The sequence below is a fragment of the Mustela putorius genome, unplaced genomic scaffold (assembly GCF_011764305.1).
Source record: "Mustela putorius furo isolate JIRA1106 unplaced genomic scaffold, ASM1176430v1.1 tig00000407_pilon_pilon_pilon, whole genome shotgun sequence".
NCBI classification, from domain to species: Eukaryota; Metazoa; Chordata; class Mammalia; order Carnivora; family Mustelidae; genus Mustela; species Mustela putorius.
The window spans coordinates 15,269,032-15,296,777 of NW_025421373.1; the positions used below are offsets into that span (position 1 = coordinate 15,269,032).

General features: G+C 42.8%; 1 protein-coding gene and 1 long non-coding RNA gene across 3 annotated transcripts; one reads left to right on the plus strand and one right to left on the minus strand.

The window, feature by feature from the left end:
* Positions 1–26,328, minus strand: CCL28 (C-C motif chemokine ligand 28). Of its 2 annotated transcripts, XM_004737931.2 has the most exons (4): positions 25,977–26,116; positions 17,304–17,436; positions 3,748–3,874; positions 1–744 (listed from the first exon to the last, which is right to left on the minus strand). In XM_004737931.2, exons 2-4 carry the CDS (start codon positions 17,362–17,364, stop codon positions 552–554), a joined length of 381 nt encoding a protein of 126 aa, XP_004737988.1. In that variant the 5' UTR covers positions 17,365–17,436; positions 25,977–26,116; the 3' UTR covers positions 1–551. The 2 variants fall into 2 exon arrangements, with proteins under 2 accessions (XP_004737988.1, XP_012906909.1); XM_013051455.2 differs by lacking the exon at positions 17,304–17,436 and having other exon boundaries at positions 25,977–26,328.
* Positions 23,502–27,176, plus strand: LOC123391924. The gene is made up of 2 exons (XR_006606606.1): positions 23,502–24,154; positions 25,838–27,176. It is a non-coding gene; the product is annotated as an uncharacterized LOC123391924 (long non-coding RNA).
* The last annotated feature ends 570 nt before the right edge of the window (positions 27,177–27,746 follow it).

The window sequence follows — 27,746 nt, forward strand, 5'->3', positions numbered from 1 at the left end:
TATTTTGTATATATGTGTTTATTTATAAAACCGATAGTGTGATTATATACAAAAGGTCTTTATTCTTGGGGAATGTTGAGTTGTAACATAAAAAAAATTATCACAACATCTGCAACTTATTGTCAAATGGTTTAGCAAAAAAATGTATTTATATATAAAATGTTTTATACACACATGCACTCAAAGAGAGAAAATAAATGTGGCAAAATGTTAACAATCATTAATCTATGTGAAAGGTACATAAGTGTTCATTGTCAAAAATCTTTCAACTTCTCTGTAGGTTTGCAAACCTTCATTATGAAAAAGTTGGAGAGATTAGATCTGTATGCTGCTCTTAAAATAGGATATAAAGAGAAGTACTATCTTTTCATTTCATTTTCAGATGAGCATATTATTGGCTACGTTTGCATCCTGCATAATTGTTCCTTTAAAACGTATAGTTTGTTTTGCCCTGTTGACTCCCAATAAGGAACTTTCACGAGAGAAATTTATAAGCAACCATGGCCAAGTCCAGTTGAGGAACTGTCTGTGTAGGTTCATCTGCAAACGCCTTAATAAGGAGTTTTATGGCCGTGGATTTCTGGTTTCCCCTGATGGGCTCCTTTACTTTTCCTCTGGCCAGCGTGTTTCTTCTTGTGGCAGATGTTGCCTTTGGCGTTTTTCTTGGCTGCTTGTTCTTTTAACCACTGCTTAATAACAGGACTGTGCGGGCTGACACAGATTCTTCTGCGCCTGACGTGAAGGCTGCCATGGAGGGAAGATAAACAAAGTCACTGAAGGAAAGACCAAGTAAAAACTTAGTGACTCAGACACAATTCCCAATGAGAGACACGAGACTGGAATTCTTAAGCCGCGGAGCCCACGAGGTTGAATCCTCACTTCCCCGTGGCCGGAGGTTCCTCAGACACAGCATGAGAAGGAGGAGGAACGGCGCCTGGGTGGCTCAGTCAGTTAAGCATCTGCCTTCAGCTCAGGTCATGATCTCGGGGTCCTGGGCTGAGCCCCAAGTCAGGGTCCCTGCTTGGGACCCTGTGGAGCCTGCTTCTCCCTCTCCCTCTGCCTCTGCCTGCCCCCCCTGCTTGTGCTCCCTCACTCTCTGTCAAATAAATAAATAAAATCTTAAAAAAAAAAAAAAGTGGGAGGGAGGAGGGAAGGAATGAGGGAAAGGAGAGAAACCAAGGGAAAATAATGGTATTTCCTGACCCAGAGCTTCGCCCAACAAACCCAACTCACACCTCACAGCCCATCTCATACATCTCTCCTCCACGCAGTTTTCCTAGATTGTCTCAGCTAAATGCCCTGTTTTCCCTTTGAGGCTCTCAGCATGACCTCTCCTCTGGGACTTAGCTTATGCTGTCTTTTGTATGACTTTTTGTTTCAAACCTCCTTGTCCCGGGGTGTGATGCTCCTTGAAGGAGGAATAGTCTGGAATTGTCTTGAAAAAAGCCCTTGTTCAGAGTAGGAATTCTGTAATTAGTTATAGACATGAAGTGAAAATTGTTCAAAATAAAAACAGTCTGGTTTTGTTTTTACCAAAACAGTCATCTAAAATATTCTAGGTGTTTGGTAACATTTTAATATACTATGGATTCAAACCCCTTCTCAAATGTTTTCATGTTTTAAATTTTCTTTCACCTTGGGGTGAGAAAACCATAAAGCAGCACCCACAATTTCTAGGAACTGGAAGAATTTCTTGTTACAAAAGATACTGTGACTTTTAATTTGCCCCCAGGTGCCATCCCGCTCTTACTAAATGTCACGATGCTGCTGGCTCTCCACAGACATTCGGTATCAGGATAAAACAAAGCCCCTGCCTGTTACTGGGGAAAAAAACCAGAAGGATACAGAGTAGGTTGCCATTTTTTCCAGATGACCCAAGAGGAATCATTCGCTAATGTGGGGACTCTTGGAATGAAGGGAAAACCTGGGGAAGACCTCAGTGAACTTAGGCATAATAAAGCCAGCAGGTGGAATGTTAATTTGAAAGAAGTAAGGCTTCTTGAGAGGAGGACAATGCATTCTCTGAGTGTATTACGCTGAGAAGTCTCCCAAAGGGAAGCTGGTTGGTTTGCCAATGGCTGCTAGAGGAGAGCACCCAGCGGTAGTGCTTAGAGGAGGAGGAAACAAAAAGGAGTTGAAGCTCCTATCATTCCCAAAGGCCAGCAAGAACCTGAGCAGACACCCAGTGGAGAAACGCTCCACTGACATTCAGTTAAGCAGAGTTCACAGCCCCGACCTGAAGCAACTCTATCAATGAACATCTTACAAACTCTTCCTCTGAAATTTTAAGAATCTTGTCTTGGAGCCGTGTTTCTCAAAGTTGGGTGATAGCTGGATTCCTCTGAGAGGGAACAAAATATATCTTAGATCTCAGAGAACGGTCTGCAAGACTCAGTGAACACAGTCCTGGAGACTCTAGGAGGGCAGAATCCCTTAGGTTACCGCTTCATCCCCCAGCGCAAGTCAAGGATAGAACGGTGCTTGGTACAGAAACGTTAATCAATAACTATTTGTTGAACTCACTGAATAAATAAAGAGGCTTCTCAGTGACTCGGGAACTCAGGCATAAGCACTGGGCTTATCTGTAGCCCCAAGAAGGGGATACCCAGGGGCTCATTAGCATCTCCCCAGTGGCATTAAAACCAGCACACCAGGGAGATGCCAGATACACTGTCCCCATGATCTGAAGGTGCCAGATACAATGAAGTTTGGGGAGAGCGTTTTATGGTGGGTCCCATCATCACTTCTGAGAGATCTCTGAAGTATATGGAGCTCTGAACAAGACCTGGTTCACAGCCCATCTCTGCCACTCTCTAGCTGTGCGTCACCAGATTAACTATATACTCATTGGGCACAGCTTTATCTTGTGTGACATGGAGATAATTTATGCCTTTCCTCACAGCATTGTTGTCAGAATCCAGATTTGCTACGTACCAATGAATTTCAGATTTTAAAGTTTCTATGGGGACATGAAGAACACAGAAATCTAAAGGTTTTTTTTCTTTAAAGGTTTTGTTTATTTGAGAGAGAGCATGAGCTGGGGGAGAGGCAGAGGGAGAAGTAGACTCCCTGCTGAGCAGGGAGCCCAGTGTGGGACTTGGTCCCAGGACCCCCAGGATCACGATCTGAGTCAAAGGCAGATGCTCAACCAACTGTGCCACCCAGGTGCTCCAGAAATCGAAAGTGTTTGATAACCGAGCCAGAGGTAAGCTTGGAAAAGGTTCACCAGAAGACAACAGCCCAGAATCAAGAGTGAAGATGGGCATTTGGGTTTGATTGCATGTGACAGATACAGACATCTATTTCTGTTTGAACCTTGTATATATTCTTGATGAATTACGGGAGTAAAAAATGACAGCAACCCATAAACTTGCCTGGAAAGAGCTACAGGTAAAGCCATAAAATAGAACAGAGACACCTTCCTTCTGTTTTGCTTTTTCACTCAGAATGTCCCTAGTTTTGTTTTGGAAAGTCACACACACCGTCCAATAACTGAAAGTACTGATCCTGAATTACAGCACAGCAGTGGGGACCGCGGAGGCGAGGCTGGGGCTCTGGACACATCAGTCCTGGGAGACTGTGCTCACCCCGGGGAGCCTGAGGCAAGAATGGTGGAATATTTACTGTCCTCTCCCTCGTCTAAGTGATTCTTTTTATGTTGCATATCAGGCAAAGCCTTGCCAACCTACCGCTCATGGGCCAAGAAACGAACCCCAGGTTTAGCCCTCCTGGCTGAAGAGCACTCACATGACAGCGGCCAAGTCACAGTCCCCATCAGCTCTCTGGATGCGACACAGATTCACCCTCTCCAGAAGCCTTCGCGAGATATGATGTGAAACCTCAGTGCAACAGCTGGAGGCAATGGGAAGTATGGCTAGAAGAAAAGAAGGAAAATGTTACATCTCACAGTTCATAGGACAAGAGCCTAGACACTCCAGAAACAAATAATCTGGGGCTCCTGGGTGGCTCAGTTGGTGAAGCAACTGCTTTTGGCTCAGGTCATGATCTTGGGGTCCTGGGATCGAGCCCCAAGCTGGGCTCCCTGCTCAGCTAGGAGTCTGCTTGTTCCTCTCCCTCTGCTCCTCCCCAGCTTATGTTATCTCTCAAATAAATAAAATCTTTTTAAAAACCCCAATAATCCAATTTAAAAATGGGCAGAAGACAAGAACAGACATTTCTCCGAAGACATCTAGGTGGCCAACAGATACATGCAAAGATGCTCAACATTACTCATCAGCAGGGAAATACTAATCAAAACCGCAATGAGATGTCCCCTCACACCTGTTCAGAATGGCTAAAATCAACAACACAAGAAAAAACAGGTGTTGGTGAGGATGTGGAGAAAAAGGAACTCTTTTGCCCTGTTGGTGGGAATGAAAACTGGGGCAGCCACTGTGGAAAACAACTCAAAAAGTAAAAAATAGAACTCCCTTATGATCCAGTAATCACTCTGCAGGGTAACAAAAACACTTATTCAAAGGGATTCATGCACACCTATGTTTGTAGCAGCATTATTTACAATAGCCAAACGATGGAAGCTGCCCAAGTGTCCATCAGTAGACGAATGGATAAAGAAGATGTGTATCCACACACAGTGGAATATTACTCAGTTATCAAAAAGAATGAAATACCACAGGATTTCACTCATATGTGGAATTTAAGAAACAAAACAAATGGAAAAGAAAGAAAAGGGAAGGAAAGAAAAGAAAAGAAAAAGAAAGGGACAGAAAGGAAGAAGGAAGGAAGGAAGGAAGGCAAGCCAAGAAACAGACTCTTGACTATAGAGAACAAACCAATGGTTACCAGAGGGGAGGTGGGTGGGGGACAGGTTAACAGGTGATGGGGATGAAGGAGGGTACTTGTGATGAGCACTGGGTGTTGTATGGAAGTGCTGAATCACTTATTATACACAGTGGAACTATACTGGAATTTAAAAACAAAAACAACAATAAAACTAATGGCCTCTCTTCCTTTTTCACTTTACATTTAAATTCAACTAATTAACATACAGTAAGTATATTATTAGTTACAGAGGTAGAGGTCACTGATTCATCAGTTGTATAGAACACCCAGGGCTCATTATATCAGGTCTGGCTCTCAGATTCCAGAGAAACAGAATGTCAATTCACTCAAGCAAGGGGAAGACACTTACTGACGGTTTTGTGAATGCAAACCTGGGACAGGACATGTTCCTTCCTTCCAGAACTTACATTGTATTTGGGGAAGATAAAACATTAAGTATAGGCAAAGACACAAAACCAGGGAAGAGATGAAAAATAGCTCCAGACAACAATGCTAGTAGATTGAAGACTGACTTGATTAGAGATGAAAGAAGTGAGTGTCCCCCCCAGTTGAGAAGAGAAGGACCACATGGGCCCCTGGAGCAGATTTAGGTTTCCTACCAAGGAAGGACTTGGATGAATCTTTAAGGATTTGGACGGGTGGAGAAAAATGAAGACAACTTGTCAAGACTAAAGGAAGTATGTGGTCAAGAATTCTGAGACAGGAATGCCCAAATGCATTGAGGGCATGGAGAAAAATCAACCACTTCATCTGAATTGAGTAGTTAGGAAGGTGAGTGATGGAAGATATGGTTCAAAAGATAGACAGAGATCCCACTACTGAGGCCCTGAATGTATGTCTAAGGAGGACACATTTGGAACTAAATGTTTAGGATACAATCCTCCTGGCCCACTCCACTGTACTTCTGGAATTCTGTCCTTCCAAAAGGCTCCCACAAGTCTTAAAGACAGGTACATAGCTGTTCACTAGAGCAAAACATTAGAGCCCACCTAAATGTTTACCAATAGAATAGTAGATCCAAATGGGAAAAAGGATGACATATTTATGTATATATACACTAAAGTAAATGAATGTGGAATTTAAGAAACATAATTTATTGCTTAATTATAAGAAACACAATTTACTGTTAAGTGAGAAAAGCAATTTTCATTCCAAGAAATGTAAATGATCCCACTTGTATAAAAAGAATGTGTCAGATACACAGAGGGAAAAATTACGGAAATATATACACCCAAATTTATAAGCAAGGACTATTTCTAGAGAGGGGGCAAATTTTCAACAAGCATGCAATAGTTTTGAGTAGGAAAGTCAGGGTTGGCATCAGAGGACATGAAGTTGGACTCAATTTTAAAAGACGAGTAAAAATTCACCTGATTGAGAGGAAATGGAACATTCCAAAGAGAAGGAACGGCATGTCCAGAACACCAGGGTATAAGAGAAAGAATGCTCAGTTGTCTATTTAGTGTCTGAGTCAAACTCCTAGAAGAACCTGGTGTCTTAGAGCAGGCAAGTATTTTCTGGCAAGATTCCTGTCAACAATGAGGCAAAAACCTCCGTGCTGACTTCGGGTCTTCTCCAGAGCCTTGGAAAAATGCCTTGAGTCTCAGAGAAAATGCCTGAGTCTCAGAGCCTCAAGAAGGATCTGTAAAAAATTAGCTGGAGGTCTTTCCCTCCAAAAAGAAAGACTTTTACCTTCTTCTCCTGTGCCATCATGGGTCCTGAATAGCCCAATGTTGCCATATTTAGAATAGAATCTCAGCTTGAGATATAGATCAGTATCAACTTAGCATCAGCTCAATACATGTATTTTTAATTCTTGGGAAATTAAAATATATATAAAATCCCCATACACACACACACACACAAATAAAATATATATATAATCCCCCTATATATTAATTGTATTTACATAAATCCATTTACCAAAAAAAGAGTGTCTTCAATAACTTTTATTTTTTAAATTCCTTTAAAGATTTATTTATTTGAAAGAGAGAGAAAGAGAGCACATACACACAAGCAGACAGAGGGGCAGAGGGAAAAGGAGAGGGGAATCAGATTCTGCACTGAGCTCAGAGTCCGACTCAGCGCTTGGCTTGATTCCCAGAGCCTGAGATCATGACCTGCGCCAAAAACCAAGAGACCAGCATTCAACTACTGAGTCACCCAGGTGCCCCTAGATTATTTTTATTTTTATTTTTATTTTTTTAAGATTTTATTTCTTTGAGAGAGAGAGAAAGAGCGCGCACACGCACAAGCCAGGGGGAGGAGAAGCAGGGAGAGAAGCAGACCTCTTGCTGAGCAGGGAGCCTCATGGGGGGACTTGATCCCAGGACCCAGGGATCATGACCTAAGCCAAAACAGATGTGTAACCAACTGAGTCACCCAGGTGCCGCTCAATAACCCTTAAACCGCTAATTTAAATTAATATAGTTGAAACGTATGCGTGTAAGTGATTAAGAGTGTTAATGGTCCTGCTCAGTCTCAATTCTGTTTTAATTTAGCTGTCATGCAAGTCTGCAGGAGCCCAAACAAGGAAAATGTTACCCTTCCCACTGCAAGCCGTGTCATGCCTCAAGGATCCACCTCTTTGCTCTCAATCTAGACCCAGTAAGGAGCTTTTCATTTTGTTATGCATGTGACGAATGAGAGGAACACCCAAGTACTGAACAACCAGATTCACTGGACTAGGAAAAGCAAACATGTACTGAGTGTCCACGTTGTGCCAAGTCCTGAATCCTGCATTAAAAGAAACGTTGAAATAAACAAGGCATAGTTTCTGTCCTTGTGATAGTTTAGAGTCCAGTGGGAGGCAAGGAGGTAAACAAATAATCACAACACAGCAAAACACGTTAACAGACTGATGGTCAAAGTGGAACGGGCTTACAGGGGGAAAGAAGCCAGATTCGAAAGGCCACATAACTGTATGATTCCATTTATAGGAAATGTCAGGATGGGCAAATCCACACAGAAAGTAGATTAGTTATTGCCAGGGTGGGGGTAGGCGGAATTGGGGAGTGACTGCTAACTGGAGAGTAGTGATGGTCGTACAAATCTCTGAATATACTAAAAACCACTGAATTACACACTTTAAAATGGTGAATTTTGTGGTATGTGAATTGTATTTCCATTTTTTAAGTGCTATCAGAGAACAGAACACTGGTTGTCCTTACATATATTAATGCGTTCATTTCCTAAGACCAATTACTTCTTTAGCAATGCTGTGCTGCCTTTTCTCCAAATCAAACTATTTTAATATCCCAAGTTTTGGGTTTATTCCTGTATCCATCCATTCACTCATCATCTTACTATGTAAGGATTACTATGTGAATTCTTACAGAGTGAGCGCTTGCACGCGCTCTCTCTCTCTATATATATATTCTTATAAATTCGTACATAGTGAATCACTATGCTAGACCCTGGGAGTAGAGAGATGAAGAGTTTCCAGCCTCAGAGAGCTAATATTCAGATCACTGCTATTAGTTTTGACCCAAGCAGCTGTAAAATATGAAATGGACTTTCAGAAGCATTGTGGGAATTAAGAATCATAGGCAAGCCCGTGTGGTTCGGAATTTGAGTTATCTGAGTGGTGACATCAATTCAAGGAATAGTTTTAAGCCAGAAAAGCACCCAGGACCTTTATGCACTTACTAAGCTGGATTACATTTCTTATTTATCAAGGTAGGACGGTCACACCTGGAGATCACATAAACTACACTGGATTAACTATGGAAAGATAAGAGGCAGGCCAGATTTACTGCGTGTTGGCAGAACTGACTGGTGCCCTCCAGAGGCAGTCGGAAATATAAAACACCAAGAGAGATGGAATCCTTTGAAGAATGTTCAGAAGGCCAGGCAACTAAGACCCTTATCAGGGGAGTTCAGGCCAGGGCAATGTTAAGATTCTTCTGGAGAACACAGCCCCCTACAGGTTTTTGTATTCGGCCTCCTGCCAGAATATTTCCATTTCAAAGAGTGGATAGGAATTTCCTCTATCTCGATGATCTGGAATTTCCAGATAGGAGAGATTTAGAAATGACAGTAAGGTTGAAAAAAGAGATAGGGTGACCTTTCTTCCACATTTAAATAGCTTTAATTCAATTGATACAGTTACTCGGTTGGGAAAGCAAGCTGAGAAGAGATTAGAAAGCTAAGCCTTCCCAAAACACCACGCTGGTCCACTGCTGCATAAAGCAAAAAATCCCATGGTAAAGAACCTGCTTTTGTTCCCAAACCGGACTTTACACAGACCTGTCTCAGGGAGTAGGGGTTCCCTGAGGGAAACATGGGAAGAAAATTTTTGCAAGAAAGAAGAAAGAAAGAAGTCTTGCCGAGTGGGCTCAATAAAACCACAGGGTCCAGAAGCATGAATGAGCAATGGTCTCGGGTTTACTGTGAGGCTTGTTCCACTCCCCTCCACCTCCTTTCCTGACTGCCACAGACATGCCCCTTTGCTTTGGAAAGGTCACTCTACAATGTGTTGGCCCCACCTGGGAATCTCTCTGGAAAAGTGACTTACAAGAACAGCAGATACACTTCCCTGCTGGCCTGAGGTCATTCCTCTGGGGAAAGGGGACAACCGCCAGGGGGGAGAGCAGTGGGTCAGCAGCAGCTGTCCAACAGGGGCAGCATAAACCTGCAGGTAGGGGCACCGGTTATTCGAGAACTCAGCCTCCCGAACGTATTGTTACAGGATTTCCTTTTCCTTCACTGCCCACAGTTCTTGGTCACGCTGCTTCGAAGAATGAAGAGGTAGACCACATGAAGAGCGGTGGGCAGCGAAGCAGTTTATTGAGTGATCGTACAAAGCTCCCCAAGAGAGAGGAGACCCGAGAGGGTTGCCACCAGAGTTTCTAAGTTTAGGGGTTCTTACGGGCTTGTTGGTGGGCTGTTGTAATCTGATTTACCCTCCACACACGTGCCATCTAATCAGCTCTTTGTCATCTCTCTATCACATGGGAAAGGGGGGAAGGCTCCTTCCAGGGTAGTGTAAAATCCTTTTCAGAGTGGTTTCCTCTTAGGGTGGGGGCCCCTTGTCCCTGCCTATCTGCCTTCTAACTATCCTTCATCACGATCAGACCACCACCTCAGACTCCTAGAGGGAAAGGACCCTTCTCTATGACCCACAATTTGAGAATTATCAAGAATATCTGTATTGGGGATCCTGGGAAAACACCTATAATGACTGACTAGGGAAGGCCAGGACTCAGAACATCATAATTTCTATTCACTGGCCAGCGAAGCCCAGACCATACAGTCTCCATGGGTAGCATCTGATTGTGTGTATTCAGTGAACTGAAGTCAATGTTTGAATTTTTTTTTTCCTTTTTTAAAGAGAGAGAGCATGAGCGAGGTGGGTGGGAGCAGAGAGAGAGGGAGAGAGGACATCTTAAGCCCATTCCATGCTCAGTGCAGAGCCAGATGCAGGGCTCCATCTCACCACCTTGAGATTATGACCTGAGCCAAAATCAAGAATCAAATGTTTAACTGACTGAGCCACCCATGCACCCCTGTATCATCTTTCAAATATCTTGTAGACTGTCCCGATCTTTGCCCCGTTACTAAAGACAATCTGCAACTGTCACTACATAAGAAGTGAGAAAACAAAGTAGGAGGAAAACACTTCTGACAGAAGGCAGAATGTGGCAAGGGTTCTATGAGAAAGAATGAGTGTCTGGAACATTAAGAGGCAGAAGAGATAAATTATAGCAGGGATCCACGTAGGTCTTCATCAAAGAGGTGGAATTTGAGCTGGGAACCTGGAAGATGGAGAGTTTGAATAGGGCCATAAATGTGGATGAGAATGGATACAAAGGCACAAAAGTGGGAAAAGACAGAATTTACGCACATTTTGTGGGGATTATAGAATATTATGAGTCTGAGTTGTAAGAGGAAGATACAAAAAGTGGGTTGGGACCACAATACCTTATACCTTCTGCCAAAAACACAAGCTCAGTAACATCTATGGAAATATTTCTAACATCATGATTTACTTAAACAATTTTCTGTAGAAATCTAAGTGTGGGGCGCCTGGGTGGCTCAGTGGGTTAAGCCTCTGCCTTTGGCTCAGGTCATGATCTCAGGGTCCTGGGATCGAGCCCCACATCAGGCTCTCTGCTCAGCGGGGAGCCTGCTTCCCCCTCTCTCTCTCTGCCTCTCTGCCTGCTTGTGATCTACCTCTGTGACAAATAAATAAAATTAAAAAAAAAAAAGAAATCTAAGTGTGCAGGGATAACTAATAACACTTCTGCTATTTTCCTTTGCTTGCAAAATAACACCTAAGAAAGTATAAAGGATGATACAACACCTATATACGCACCATCCAAATTTTACCAATTTTAATCCTTTTCCACATTTGCTTTCAGTCTTACTGATGAGGGAGCAGGAGGCTGGCTGAGAACAGAGCAGGGGCTGGCACCTTGCACCCCCTCTCTCCCACTCCCCTTGGTAATATGTGTGACATTTCACAGGCACCCCTGACTGCCCTAAAAGAAGAGCAAATGGTTAACTTGCAGAGATCATAGTCCTGCAAGGCAGGAGTCTCTCTTGGTTTACAAATGTCCTTGAGATTTACAACAAAGAAGTTACCTTATCAATAGCCCAATTTCCAAAGATACATAACTCAGTTTCTCAAGCCCTAACGTCACCCTCCCCTCCATAAAAAACCGAAGGAGACGGAGGTAGAAGGAAAAGTAAATAAAGTTAAATTTCTTTTAAGACCTAAATCTCACTAACAAGGACGTTTGATAGCAGGAATGTAACATTCCACCAGGAGACTCCCAATTGTCTTTATGTTAGTGCCTCATTAGAGGGAAAGTGGCCTTGGCTTGATAGTAACCAGGCCTTCAATATCCTGATAGTCTTCTTTACCCCAATAGCCCTTCTGAACACCCCTTTGTCCTCACCTACCCAACTCCTGTGTATATAACCAGCCACTCCTCACAGGCCCTGGGCAGCTGCATCTCTGCCTGCCCACGGGTCCTGTCCCCGTGCTCTAATAAACCACCATTTTGCACCAAAGATGTCTTAAGAATTCTTTCTTTAGTCGTCAGCTCCGAACCTCATCCCACCGAACCTGACTTAGGTCTGGAACTTCATCATTACCTTTAAGAAATATGTTTTCAATACTTTCCTGTTACTGTTAACAAGCACGGCTGCAATAAATACCCTTATGATGATACGAGGTTACATTTGTTGAATGCTTACTCTGGACCATCCACTGCCATATGCGAAGTCATTCATGCACAGCAACTCCATGCTGAAAGTACTCTATTTATCCCCACCTCATAGATGTGTTATTAATAAGAAGAAACATTACATAACTTTCTCCAGATTAAAGGGCAGGACAAGAAATGGTGGGGCTGGGATTGGAAGGCCAGAGACCACTTTTTTAAAACTACTAAGCTCGGCTTTGCTTGGTCTTCTATGTCTCCCCCAGAACTGTATGAGAAATTCTCTAAGGCAGTGGTTTTCAAAATTAAATGCACATCAGAATCATTTGGAGGACTTTTTAAACCCAATTGCTATGGGGCATCTGAGTGGCTCAGTCGATTAAACATCTGCCTCCAGCTCAGGTCTTGATCCCAGGGTCCCTCTCAGTGGGGAGTCTGCTCTCCCCTGCTTGCACGCATGTGCTGTCAAATAAATAAAATCTTTTAAAAAAATAAAATAAACCCAATTGCCGTCAATCCTTCCCCAACTTTAGGTTTCTGATTCCATCCCCATCTGGGATGAGGCCTGAAAATGTGCACATCTAACAACTCCCTAGGTGATGCTGATTCTGCCAGTTCTGGACCATACTTGGAGAACCACTGCTCTAAAAGAACAGACCTATGCATGGCATCGCTAGGTTGTAGGAAATACTTGCTTTGGCAGCACATATACTAAAATCAGAAGGCTGGAGAGAGGAAATGTGCACCTTCTGTATGTGATATGGGCAAACTGCTCTCAAAGTGATGATACCCATTTACACTCCCACCGGCGGTGGATTCAAGTTCCATTTCTGTACATTCTCCGCAACACTTCATAATATCACTTTAAAATTTTGCTGATCTGGGGGGATTGAAATGATATTGCAATGTGGCCTAAATTTACCATTTCTATATGAGTGAATGGCTATTAAATTAACTCTTTAAATTGCTAAATCCTATTCTACCAGCTTTTTTGTTTTTTACAGTTTGTTCCCCCCTCAACTACTTATTTAAAAGAATTCATAAAATATCTTGGATTCCAATCTTTTTCTATTAGAAACTGTTTTTTTCCACTTGGTAGCTCATCTCTTAATTATGTTTAAAGTTTTTCTTTACAGTTTGCTATTGTATCATATTTAGCAAATCCTTGTCTAGCCAGAAGTCATAAAAATAACATTTTGTTTTAAAAGCTTTGCTTTTTAGCAACGGAGTTTGTCCGTTCTCGCCACAGAGCCCAACTCACCAGGCCTCAGGTTCCATGCTGAGGCTTGAGGCTGAAGTTCCACCCAGGATGAATCCTTCCTTAACTAAAGTTGCCTCCTGGACAATCTCCCCTGCAGACGTATCTTAGGGTGACCAGTTGAGGACCTGGGACCTGGCATCAGATCCCATCATCAAATCTCAACAGGCTTCCCTCAGGTGCCCTATACGTCCTTTTGGAGTGTTTACCTCCATATAGAGTCTTCATTGTTTTGGTTTATAGATCTATTTCCTTTGCTTGAATCTACATTCCTTGATTGAAAGGACAGTGCTTTATCCATCTTCATATCCTTGGTGTCCAGGACATAACTGGTGTTCAGTTAGTATTTTGAAATAAAAAAAAAAAAAGCTTTGTCTTTTATACCCAGAGTTTATGCTGTTTATGGTGTTAGCCAGAAAAGGAACTGTCTGGATAAGGATAACCAAAATCTCAGAACCATAAAGGCAAATAAAAATTATTTCTCCATTTATAAAGGACAAAGAGACCATTTTCCCCTTCCCTTCTCTCTTAGGAATGCTTCCTTAGAGACATTGTGAAAATCTGAGTCCTTACCCTAACCTTTGCAACAGAGGCAAATTTCCCTAAGGATTAAACCCAGTCTCCAGTTGTTATACTACAGCTATATTCTAAGGTCACTGCCAAAGAACCTCTAGATATGTAAAAACATCCCTCTGGAATTAGCTCAGGGTCTCTCACAGGATGTACGGGGACTGCCAAAGTTGCAAACCTCTGTTTTTCTGAAGAGATGTTATTCTTGCTTCTTGTTTCCTGTATAATATATGTGCAATTCTGTCCTAACTTCAGAGTCACTTTCAAAGGGCTTGTAAATCTGCTAATGCTCACTCAATAATATAGTGTTCTCTTGTCTATATCAATAGAGGGATCTTCTTTTGGCCGGATAGCTTCCTTTTCTCAGTGGAACTGCCCAGTCTCATGGATACCATAGACACCTCTTAAGTCTTCATGGTCCCGTATATGCTTAGGGCTGTTTCTAGACTTCCTCTGGATTCATTGCTCTATTCACCACTATCTCAACTGAAATGACTTTTTAATCAATCCTAATACCCAACACAATTAAATCTCCATACCCAACTTGTTCTTCAAAACTGTCTTGACTGTTCTTGCCCCTTTACTATTCTTTTTCTTTTTTTTAAAGATTTTATTTATTTATTTGACAGAGAACACAAGTAGGCAGAGAGGCAGGCAGAGAGAGAGAGAGAGAAGCAGGCTCTGCACTGAGCAGAGAGCCCGATGCGGGCCTCGATTCCAGGACCCCAGGATCATGACCTGGGCCGAAGGCAGAGGCTTTAACCCGCTGAGCCACCCAGGCGCCCCGCCCCTTTACTATTCTTATATTAGAATCTGCTTGTTAAGTTCTACAAAAATCTTTGAAATTTTGGTTAGAATTGTGCTGAATTTATTATTTTGGAAGACCGAACAACTGAAAAATATTTTCCCCTTCTGTAAGTGTGGCATTATCTCTCCAGTTACTCAAGGTTTCTTTGATGTCCTTCAGACCTTTATGAAGAAAATAATATTGTCATGTATCTTATCTTAGATCTATTCCTAGGTACCTTATAGGTTTTGTGCTATTGCTAATGGTCTTTTGAAAAATTACTTTTTCTAATTAGTTATTTTTGATGTGTAGAAATGCTATGGATTGTTTTATATTGATCTTGTATCCAGCAACTTTGCTGGACTTTTTTTTAGGTATAATAGTTCAGAGCTGATATTCTTTGGTTTTTCTGGTAAACAGACGTTTTTATTTCTTCCTTCTCAACTTCTTTATAGCAATGAAAGGATTTTCTCCTTTACTTTTTAAAATTTAAAAAAAAAATTTAAGGTAATCTCTACACCCAATATGGGACTTGAACTCACAACTCCAAGATCAAGAGTCACATGCTCTATAGACTGAGTCAGTCAGGAAATCTAAGGTTTTCTTCCTTTAATTCATTACTTTTCTAGATACCGAGAACAGTGCTTAGCCCACAGTAAAGGCAATACACAAATTTTAAACTACTATGATGGATTAATCTATTCTCTGCCTTGCCATCCTGGGATAAAACAAAGTTGGTCATAATGTACTAATTTTTATATGATTCTGAGTTCGATCTGCTATTTATTTAAAATTCTGCATTTATTTTCATAAACAAGAGTAGTCCATACTTTTATCCCCTGATGTCAATCTTGAATGTTTTGGTATTAAGGTTATATTTATCTCAACAATGCACTGGGTAGCTTTCTCTGTTATTCTATATTTGAAGAGTCAGTATAAGGTGAGGATTCTGTTCCTCCACTGCTTCCTAAAATCTCTGAAATCATCTAGGCCTGCTGTCTATTTGAGAGAAACATGTTCAACTCTGATTTAATTTCCGTAATAGTTATGTGCTTTTCGGGAGGGTTTCCTGTATCTTCTCCAGTCAATCTTGGTATCTTAGTTTTCTAAGAAACTGCCCATTTCGTCTACAATTTCTAATTTATTTTCACTGAAGGCATTCAGAAAACTCCACCTCCCCAGAAATGCCACTTTGGCATATTTAGTTTAAGTTTAAAACTCAACTTAAGGGTGCCTGGGTGGCTCAGGGGGTTAGGCCGCTGCCTTCAGCTCAGGTCATGATCTCAAGGTTCTGGGATCGAGTTCCGCATCGGGCTCTCTGCTCAGCGGGGAGCCTGCTTCCCCCCCCCCCTCTTCCTGCCTCTCTGCCTACTTGTGATCTCTCTGTCAAACAAATAAATAAAATCTAAAAAAAAAAAGGGGGGGGAGAAAAAAAAAACTCAACTTAAAAAAACAGCAATGCAAAAAGGGCACTCTAAATTTCCTAAAAGCAGGAGATAAAAGTCCCAAGTAAAAGGCGCCCTCCTCCCACTTGGAGGAAGAGACATTTTCATCACCAGAGGGCGGCACTTCACCTCTCTCAGCGTAGTGAGATGGTGTTACCTCACTCCAGAGGGAAGCCAAGGCCCAGGGAAATCTGTACAAACCAACCCTGTTAAACTAACCCTCATCGCCCTGGTCACTTTCATGATTAACGGCCCTAGGCCATGTCCCATCGTCTTGTTACTTTTTCACAATTTATCACTCCGTCTAACTTTCTAATTGTTGACTCAACCTGCTCCTTTGGATCTTCATTTCCTTACGAAGGCTCCCATGCCACCTAAAACTTTACATAGATTTGTAGGCTTTCCCCCTTTTAATGTCTTGTTTAGGGGCCACAGTCAAGAATTTAGAAAGGAAGGAAGAAAAGGGTTTTTTCCTCCCCTACATCACAAAGTTGCATAGCATTATCTGCAGTTGGGGCTTGCTTTTTTTTTTTTTTGTAATTCTTAACAGTGTTTGCAGAGAAAGTTCCTGTGCAAAGTAACCACTTAAAGTCTGGGTCCAGATAATATACAAACTATTTATAAACTTACAAATGTAATTTGTTTTCAAACTAAAAACTTCGATTCATAGGTTAAAGAAAAAAAATCACCCAATATTTAATTTAAAAAGTGGAAGTACTACTTATTACAAAGGGTGGGATATAAACTTAGCTTAAGTTCATTTATTTAAAACACAAGCATAAAATATAAACGTTCTACCCAAGAACCTGCCAAAGAAAAATCAGGAAACTAAACCAAACCAAAGGTGGGGAAAAGACAAAAGCACGACGTCGCGGCGCTTTACTGCTGTCGCGCTCCCGTGTCTGCGGTCATGGCGGTCGTGAAGGAGGAGAGGCTGGGAGCGGGAAACTTGGTGCTGGAACCGGAGCCCAAGCCGGAGGCCAGGGAAGCGGGCCTGCAACGGGAAGCGGGCGGCGTTTCCCTTGATACACTAGGGCCACGTCCCGCCGCTCTTCCGGCCTCTGCGCGTGCGCAACGGGCCCGCCCCCCCCCCACCCCCCGCCTGGCGAAGTCCCGCGGCTTTTCTGTTAGCCCGTGAGTGGCGCGCGGCGCACGGAGAGGACGTTGACGAAGAGACGGCCCAAGCGGACTGAGGAATACGCCCAGGGGAGGGGCCCCGGTCGCCCGCGGCGCTTGCCACTTCCGGGAAGGCCAGGAGGAAGTGCACGCACCTGCTCTGCGTGGCGTGGGGCTTCCCCAGGCCGCTCCCGAGTCCAGCCTCTGCCCGGGCATCCTAGGGACAGCGCGGACCGGTCCCCCAGGGCTGAACACGGCCTGGCTTCCTGCCGCCTGCCCGTCATAGAGCTGCGGGGAGAATTTAGTTTTTTGATTGATCAGTGTCCGATGCGAGTATATTAAAAATCTAACACTATTGTCGAGATTATGTCAGATTTTTTGGTTACGATTTTGCAGTTTATCACTTGGGGTTATATTTTCTGAGGCACACAGCCGGGATCGGAGTGAGGCACTAGCCTCGGGGGCAGTTTTTTTTGTTGTTTTTTTTGTTTGTTTGTTTGTTTGTTTGTTTGTTTTTTAAAGATTTATTTAAGAGAGAGCACCTGAGAGAGAGCTTGAGCGGGCTAGAGGAAAGAGGGGAGAAGCCGACTCCCCGCTGAGCAGGAGAGCATTGGCGGGACCCCAGGACCCCAGGATCCTGACCTGAACCCAAGGCAGGTGCACCAGACGCAAACTATAAATGAGTGCCCCCAAAACTCAGTAATTGAGATTAAATAATATTTTTAGACAATTTTTTAAAAAGTAAAAGTTTATACAAGAAAAGTATTTGATGAGGGGCGCCTGGGTGGCTCAGTGAGTTAAAGCCTCTGCCTTCCCCTCTGGTCATAATCCCACCGTCCAGGATCAAGCCTCGCATTGGGCTCTGCTCAGCAGGGAGCCTGCTTCCCGCCACCCACCCCTGCCTGCCTCTCTGCCTACTTGTGATCTCTGTCTGTCAAATAAAATCTTAAAAAAAAAAAACTAAAAAAAAATGTCTTTGATGAATAAAATACAGTGGACCCTTGAACAACATGGGTTTAGACTGTGTGGGTCCACTTGTAAGGGATTTCTTTTTGATAAATACAGTGCCCTACATGTATTTTCCTCGTTTTAATATTTTCTTTATCTTACTTTAAGAACATAGTATATAATACACATAACATACAAAATATGTATCAGCTGTGTATGTTATTGGTAAAGCTTTCATTCAATGGTAGACTCCTAGTAAAGTTTTGGGGAGTCGAGTGAGGTGGGGATTTTCCACTAGGGTGTGGTGACGTGGGGGCCCCTAACCCTGGGATGTTCAGGGATCAACCTTACTACAATTTTAAATAAAAACGAAACTGGACCCTGCACTTGCATGACAGTCTTATATGTACCTTCTTGGTGAACTGATACTTTTTTATCCTCCTGTAACATTCCTTTAGTCCTGTTGCAAGTTTTTGCCTAAATTATGCTTTTCTGATATTAATGTTGTGACACTAACCTTGTGGTTAAATTTACTTATTCACCTTATTTTGTGTTTTCTTTTTATCATTTTCCCCATTTCCTTCATTGGACTGATAAGTTTTCTACATTTCCTTTATTTTATTTTATTTTTTACTGAAAATTTAGCCTGGATTATGTCAAGGAAGAACTCCCTTGGAAAAATAGCAACACCATCTCACAAACGTTTTTGAGTCTGAATCATTTGAGTCAATTTATCATTTTACTAACGAAAGTGATTGCGAGGTCAATAAAATTCCATAAGCATTTGTGGAGTGCCTACCTTGTGTCTCTCATTGTTCTAGGCACTAAATACACAAAAAGTAGTCAAAGTATCTGCCCTCAGGATGCTTCCAATGGCAGATGTTTGTCTAATATTATCTTTCCGGTCCTCCTGGTTGCGTGTAACATTGGAACCCATTCCTTCCTGGGAATTTTCCATATCCCTGGTTGACACTAATCTCTCCTAATATTCTTAATACTGAGAAATGACATTCTCTGCTCTTGAACTCCTCCTCTTTTGTCCTCTCCTCAATAGTTAGCGCTCCTCAAAGTTCCACCTTGACCTTCCACTCTTCTTTCCACTCACATCTTCTCATACTTTGAATTACCACCTGTGTCAGTAACTTGAACATATCTTTGTCTACTCTAGCCTCTACCCCAATAATCCTGACATATATTCAATTGCCGTTGAACATACACTTGAAATATTCCACAGGCTCCCCAAACTTAACTGAAGGCATTATTTCTTACCACTGAAAAATCTGTTCCTTTCCTTTTCTCATCTCATGTAATGGTCATTGACAGCTACCCAGAAACCCATGTGTCATTCCATCCTCCTTCTGTACTCCCCACAGCCAGTCAAACTCCTGTACGTTTTACTCTAACATTTCTCAGATTTGTCTTCCCCCTTTCCATCCCTGTTAACCAATGACCAAGTTCAAGATGTCATCAGTTATCTCCTTTTTCCTAGTCTTGTTGTTTTCTTATGTGAATCTCTGGACCCACAACATCCTGTGCTTTCCTGTCATTGCCATGTATAAAATTAAGAGTTTATGACTGTGTCTTTAGACTGTGAGCACCCACAGTATATATTTGTACCACACCACCTAGCACAGTACCTGGTATTCATGCTAAATAAATGTCTCCTAAGGGGAACTAAGCTCTTCTGTCTTAATTTCATTGTATCTTTTTAAAAAAGATTTTATTTATTTATTTGACAGGCAGAGATCACAACTAGGCAGAGAGGCAGACAGATAGAGAGAGGTGGAAGCAGGCTCCCCGCTGAGCAGAGAGCCCAATGCGGGGCTCGATCCCAGAACCCCGGGATTATGACTCGAGCCGAAAGCAGAGACCTTAACCCACTGAGCCACCCAGGCGCCCCAATTTCATTGTATCTTGTTTTAAGCCTTTTAATACTATTAAAATAATGTTCCTTTTTTAAGGAGATAAGATTATCTGTATTTGATCAAGGTCTTATGTCCCAAATGTCCTTAAATTACACATGCTTTTCAGAAACATTATCCCTTCACTGTCACTCAGGGATTAGGGATCAACTAAATATGATAAATCATTGGTCCATTACATTTGATAATTTAAATATATTAGTATCTCATTTAAAGTATTACTGTTTGAGAAAGACCATTATTATATGATCTCTCTGATAGAAGGAATTTGAGAGGCAGGGTGAGGGGGTCGTGGGGGAAGCAAGGGAAAACATGAAACAAGATGAGACTGGGGAGGGAGACAAACCACAAGAGACTCTTAATCTCAGGAAACAAACTGAGGGTTGCTGGGGTTGGGGGGAGAGGGATAGGTTGTCTGGGGAATGGAAATTAGGGAGGGTATGTGCTATGGTGAATGCTGTGAATTGTGTAAGACTGATGATTCGCAGACCTGTACCCCTGAAGCAAATAATACATTATATGTTAATTTAAAAAGTATGACTGTTTATCTCATTAATTAAAGTGTTATTGAGTCTGTTGGATTTGGGTTTTGTCACTGTAATATTTCCAGTATTGTCAGAGAGTTGGGTGGGCCATTTCCCAAATATGTCTGTCCATGATTTGGTTCTGCCTGTGATCCAATTTTGTAAGAAGGCTTTAAAAATTTCCTGCTCAATATCTGTTAAGAGGAATGCTAAAATACTACACATCAAATTTGTGATATAAAAATTAGATTCTGGGTTTCAAGGAAAGGATCCTGTTATTATAGAATGAGGAACCAGCTTCCTCTCTTACTTAGATGTATTATATAGTCTCTGGCCTCTCAAAGTGTGATTCCCAGAGCTGTAGCAATGACATCACTCTAGAGCTTATTAGAAATGCAGTTTGAAAAACACTGGTATAAAGAACACAGTAAAATAGAAACAAAGCAAAGGTTTATGCTATTACTGGAGAAAGGATTCCCAGGGTAAAGAACAAAACAATAAGAAAGATTCACTTGCCAGCTGTCAGTATCTCAAATTTGTGAGTGCCATTTAAGAAGGCCAATATGTAAATAAACAAAGTCTTGAATGTGTTTGGTTAAGGATACATTTCCCTATTCTAGTGGACTTCACCCATTATGGAGCTACATCACACTGTAGATGCCTACAAAGGAAGGTGTCCACTGCTAACATCAAGGAAGCAGGAAGGACTCACCAAGCATTGATGCATGAAATTGCTATGCCTGAATAATATCCTCCCAGATCCTTTTTGGAATGATGGGGTAATGTTTGGGTAGCGGAGAGAGAATGAGGCTTTTTCCTTTACCTAAATATGAAGCCATTTGGTCATTAGTACTTCTCACAGCATGGATACTTGGAGTGATTGAGAGATAGTCCTGAAGGGGATGGGGATAATTTTGAGCCAGAGCGACATGCTAAAAGTCATTACTGCACAGTAGTTAAGTGTATGGAGACAAACAACCAGATTCACTTACTAGCTCATGTTGGATGAATTACTTAGTTCTCTGTCAGTTTCTCCATCTGTCCTATGGGGGCGGGGGGGTGATAGCACCGACCTCACAGGAGTGTTAAGAGCGTTGCATGGGTTTATATACTTAAGTGTTTAGAACAAAGTGACAAATGTTAAACACTCAATAATTAGAAACAAGGGGCACCTGGGTGGCTCAGTCAGCGAAGCGTCTGCCTTCAGCTCGGGTCATGATCTCAAGGTCCTAGGATCTAACCCGCATTGGGCTCCTTGCTCATCAGGGAGCCTGCTTCTCCCTTTCCCTCTGTCTGCTGCTCCCCCTGCTTGTGCGCGCGCTCTCTCTCTCTCTCTCTCTCTCTCTCTGTCAAATAAGCAAATAAAATCTTTAAAATAATAATAATAATTAGAAACAAAACTGCATTGCCCGCTCCATAGTGGGTATCCAGTGTCAATATTAAGCCTTTGTGAAATGTGCCCATTGTCCATTTCCCCTCAGCTTCAAATTCATCCTTAATTGCCAATTCTGTGCAATTAACGTGAGCCCTTTAAATGTTTTACCTTCACCAGCTGGCCTGACATTAAACTCCGTCATGGAGGACCCCGGAACGGCATTGCTGGAAGCAGGGGTTCTCCTTCCAGGCTGCAGGTGCTCCTCCTGGGTGGGCTCACGCCGGCCCCACCCCATGGGCTGCGGCTCCTCTGGTGGGGGTTGAGGGGGGGGGTGCGGGCTGGTAGCTTAAGACAGCTAGCCGCACCCACACAGGCGGTCTGGTGGCACAATGTCTCCAGTGGGACATTTCCTTGCGAAGAACTATCTCAGCTGGGCGGGGTGTGTAGCAGGGAAAGAAACACTTCTCGTTCTGAACGTGGTAATATATGCACATAAAACTCAAAATTTGCATCTTAAGAATCAGTGTTATATTCATGTTTGGAATGATGATGTTAGCTTTGACCAAACATTAACTATTAATTTAAATTATTATTATTATATAAAAATATTCTTGGCTTTGTAGTGTGTTTTTATTTAAATTTTAAATTTATTTGGGGGTTTATATCTGGTTTCATGTTTATATATCAAGTAACATGGTAAAATAATTTAAAGGTCATCACTGAGAGTAAAAAAGAATGTTTTCCTTTAAAGGGGCCTGTATACGACTCTGATTGGAGAAGATTGCTATTATGTCATTCATTATGACATAGAAAGGACATTTAAAAACACCCTGGGGGTTTTATTTTTGGGTTCCTGGGTAGCTCAATCAGTTGAGTTGCTGATTCTGGGCTTTGGCTGAGGTCATGATCACTGAGTCCTGGGAGAGAGCCCTAGTTGGGACTCCCTGCTCAGCGGGGAGTCTGCTTCTCCCTCTCCCTCTGCTCCTCCCCACTGCTCATTCTCTCTCTCTCTCTCTCGAATAAATAAATTAAACTTTAAAAAAAGGATGCCAGCAGCAAGTCCCTAGCAAGTATCCGCATAAGGAAGGGCCATTCTACTCTGAGAAAACAGGCTGTCAGAAAGAAGAGGTCAATTTGGGTTCTGAAGAAAAATCCGCCACCTTGAGTCTGCTGGACACAAGCGGAGCCTTAGTCTCAATGTACAGTCAAAACTCCAGACCCACAAAGCCCTAGATTGCGGCTTCAAAGAATCTGGCTCAGGGCCACTGAGGGTGGATGATAGACATTTTTATGGACTCAGTATTGAGTTCTGGGAGCCAGCAACCACGTCAGCAGCTAGAGGGCTTGCCCTCCTACCTTTGGGTGGAATCCAAGCCTTTTAATTTCAAGCAAGTCAACTGCTTCCTGATTTATGCATAACACTCAGGGAATGCCAATTACTGAGCCATAACAATGAAATGGTCATTTACAGGCAACATTAAGATAATGGAACGGTTGAGTCCCTGTAAGAACAAAATGTATTTCTCCAAGTCTCAGACTGGCACAGGTCACTTCCTGATCCCCAGCCACAGCCTGTGACAGTTGCCAAAGCTGTCTGCTCCCCCTTCCCTGCCCTGCTCAGTTCTCCCCCGTCCCCACCTCCCCTTCCTCTCTTGCCTTCCCCCTCCCAGGCCAGAAGCCCTTGGACCTTCCCCCAGGATACGTGGGACAGGGAGGTACTCAGTGGATGTCTTTTATGGAAAGCCCTTCATTGGTTGCCACTCTCCGTTCCACAGCTGCTCTCAGGGATGGCTCATTTTTAAATGGCAGAGGGTTGGTGCTTCGCAGACAACGTGATTTTTCCGGTGGCCCAAACTGCCTTTGGAAGAAAGTCTTCGGAATAATCCAGAAGATCACCGGGGTCTCCTTGGGGTCTCCTCCCTTTCTCTTTCTTTCTTACCCTCAACAACTCTGCCTTTTTCAAACATCTCTGTGTTTTGTGGTCCCACCCTCTCTGTCAGGACTCCATCCACAAAAAGCTTGGTCCTGTGTCCAACAGGGGGGTCCCTTACTACCCCTGCCCCTCTGCCTGTCCTCCTCTCCTGTGGTGGGGGGTGGGGGGGTGCTGCTCTTGCTGACGGGACAGTTGGAAACAGGAAGCTGACGGAAGAAATATACACTTTTACTTCAAAGTTTTATGTGGGGAAAAAAAAAAAGAAAAAGATTTGCATTGCCAACTAAGAATAAGGCCTTATCAGGTAAGCCTTTGAGAGACAGTGAAAGTGAATCCTAAAATTTCCATGGTGCATTTTTCTGAAAAAAATTTACAGAAACATATAAAATGACACACTGTGTCTTTGTCTTGATATGACAGATTCATAGAAAGGAAGAAGAGGGGTGCCTGGGTGGCTCAGTGGGTTAAGCCTCTGCCTTCTGCTCAAGTCATGATCTCAGGGTCTTGGGATCAAACCCCGCATCCCGCTCTCTGCTCAGCGGGGAACCCGCTTCCCCCCCTCTCTCTGCCTGCTTGTGATCTCTCTCTCTCATTCTATCAAATAAATAAATAAAATCTTAAAAAAAAATAAATGAAGAAGAGATCACACAGATTTTTTTCTGTACTCAGTCATATAACCCAGTGCACAGGGGTCCTGTACTGGGGCCTCTGAACAAAGGCCTGTAGGAACCAGGCAGTTAAGAGGATGAGAGCCAACTTCAGAGAAGGACAGAGACTGGTCTGCCCCAGCCAGTTCTTGCCAGGGGACTTGGAACCATTGTTGCCAGCTGTGATTTTTCAAGAGAAGTTTTAAAATCCAATTTGTGTGTCTGTATGAGAATGTGTATATGAAATCTCTGTTTTTATTTTTTATTTTTTGAAATCTCTGTTTTTAAATGTTGGTTTAATGTTTTCCAAAGCATACCAAACAAAACTTACATTTCACCTCTGTTCTAGATTTAGAGAATCTATTCAGAATAAAGGGGATAAGAGTCAAATCAGTGAAATAATACTTTCTTATGTTTAGGTTTTCCTAAGTACAGTAGAAAACATTGCTTCTGGTCCAAATGCAGTTATAATCTCCATATGTAAGTTAGCAATTCACAATTTAAGTTCCCTTTGATATAATTTGTATGGTTCAATCTCCTTTCTCCTTTATCCTTTTTTGTTGTTGTTAAAGACCCACTTTTTTTTTTAAAGATTTTATTTATTTATTTATTGGAGAGAGAGAGACAGAGATAGCATGAGAGAGCAGAAACAGGAAGGAGAGGGAGCAGCAGGCTCCTTGCTGAGCAGGGAGCCCAAGGTGGGTCTCGATCCCAGGACCCTGGAATCATGACCTGAGCCGAAGGAAGATGCTTAACCAACTTAACCAACCAGCTTAATCAACCACCCCAGAAAGAGAGAAACCGGTGGGGGTGGGGGCAGGGTGTGTGCAGAGGGAGAAGAAGAGAAGCAAACTCCCGGCCGAGCACAGAACCTCAAGCAGGGCTCAATCCCATGACCCCAAGACCCCAAAAGACCGTGACCTGAGCTGAAATCAAGAGTCAGAGGCTTAACCAACTGAGTCACCCAGGTACCCCTCTTCTGTATCCCTTTTTCAATGTCAGATTGAAGTTTTGGTTTTCAGCATCCACTGGGCTGACTTTGCTGCTCACCAAACCCCTAACTGAGAAAGGTCAAGTCTGTCTTTCCTGTCAGAACATGCACACTTGTATCCAGTGTAGCAGGCTAGGGTGAGGGGGGAGACAGATGAATAATAGGGGCTTTCCTGCAACCTCTACCTGGGGATTTTCTAAGACACTGTTGTCAGAAAAGGAAACACAGCTCAGAGTCGCTGTGAGGAAGAATCTCATCCTTCATGTGGCAAATTACTACCATTCCCGTTCAAATGAGGTTTCTTCCTTCTTGAAGGTCGAGAACTTAAACCTATGCCACTCTCTTGTAGGTAATTGGAAATTCCTGCCGGAGAAGATCGAACTTCGTGCCCCACATTGCCGCCAGCCCCTCACTCCTTCCAGCTCCATCTTGGGAAGCAGTACCCCCTCTTTCCCCTGGAGGCTTCGAGAGACAGCACCCCCACTCACCTTCTGAGTTGGGAAGGGCCACACAGGCGGCCAAGACCATGAGAGCGAGTCCTGTCTGCTGCATTCCTGCCTGACTCCCCAGCCCGGGCTGCGCTGCGGGTGAGGCTAGAGGATCAGGAAACGGGGCTGGAGTTGGCCTTGGGAGCAGAACGTGTGGAGGAAAAGGAAGCCAGGAAGCCCCGCCTCCGGAGGTGCTGGGGTACCTACTTCTCATGTTTCTTTCCTTGAGACCAGGTTCGTTCTTAAGACCCGACCTGTCTGGTCTGGTGAGGTCATCCTGGTCAGACTCCTGGGGGTCCGGCAATGTCAGCGGGGATCTGGCAGTGGGTGAGGCCATTGTGAGTTGGGGGTGTGCATCAGAATCACATGGGAACCATTAAAAAATAGTGATCTACTTGAATTCCTCCCCAAACCTATAAATCAGTATTGGAGGTGGGGGGGGCATCATTTGAGTTCTTTGGAAGCTCCATAGGTGATTCTGATGGACATCTCTATGGAGAACCATGGCCTAAAGGAATCTGAGTGTTTTAAGTAGCTTGGTGAAACTAAGAGTTTCTGGTTTCGGGGACAAGGGTGACAAGTCATAAAAAAACATTATCTGGTGGAAAGATATGGAAAAATTCACCCTCACTCTGGTCTTGGTTTACAGCCAAATTATTTCCAGTGGAGCTGTTAGTCTATTTAGGAGGAAAGTAAGACAGGTAGAAAGGCTTCTTCCCTCTAGGCTTGCCTGGTAGAAAAGAGAGGTCCAGAGCAGGTGTGAGCAGGAATAAGGAGGTGTGAGTTCTAGTCCAACTTTGTTGCTAATCAGCTTTGAGAATAAGACCATACGGTAGGGTGAGGATAATTGGATTCTAATCCTGCCTTTTTTACTAACTGGTTGCATAACCTCTGAGTATGTACTTAACTTTTCTGTAAATAAGGAGTCAGCCTGGACAATCTCCAAAATCCTGCTATACTTCCTCTATAATTGCTGTGTTTCGTGCAGTAGGCTTTGTTAACGTGTGGCCCCTGGACATTTGAAATGTGCCAGTCCAAATTCAGATGCACTATGAGCACAAAATACACACCAGATTTCAAAGACTTAGCACAAAAAATATGAAATACTTCATTAATTTTCATATTGATTACATGCTGAAATGTAATTGGGTATAAATGTATTTGGGTGTATTGAGTAGAATAAAATACTACTAAAACTAACTTCACTTGTTTCTTTTTATTTTTGCATGACTACTCAGAAAATTTTAAGTTACGTAGGTAGCTTACTTTATATTTGCATTGGGCAATTGCTTTGCAAGGTCAGAATTGTCCCCCAGCTGTCAAGACATGGTACTTACACAAGCTCCAGTTTCACCATTAAGAACAGCTGGGCGTAAAGGAGGACAAAATCTTGCCATTTGCACCGACATGGATGGATCCAGAGGGTCTGATGCTAAATGAAATAAATCAGTCAGAGAAAGACAAATACCATTTGATTTCACTCATGTATAGAATTTAAGAAATCAAACAAATACAATAAGAAAAAAGCAAAAAACCAGATTCCTAAAATACAGAGAACGAAGTGGTGGTTTCCAAAGGGGTGATGGATAAGGAGGTGGGGAAAAGGTGAAGGGGGTTAAGAGCATACTGACGATGAGCACTGAGCTGTATAGACTTCTTCTTTTTTTTTTTAAGATTTTATTTATTTATTTGACAGAGATCCCAAGTAGGCAGAGAGGCAGGCAGAGAGAGAGGGGGAAGCAGGCTTCCTACTGAGCAGAGAGCCCGATG

Excerpts from the sequence above, each read along its gene's own strand:
- CCL28 (XM_013051455.2), bottom strand. The coding sequence starts at position 26,313 with ATGGCCTCACCCACTGCCAGATCCCCGCTGACATTGCCGGACCCCCAG. Across the intron at positions 3,875-25,976 it reads GGCCCTTCCCAACTCAGAAG|CCATACTTCCCATTGCCTCC; the intron begins GTGAGTGGGGGT and ends CTTTTCTTCTAG. Across the intron at positions 745-3,747 it reads TGTGACTTGGCCGCTGTCAT|CCTTCACGTCAGGCGCAGAA; the intron begins GTGAGTGCTCTT and ends CCTCCATGGCAG.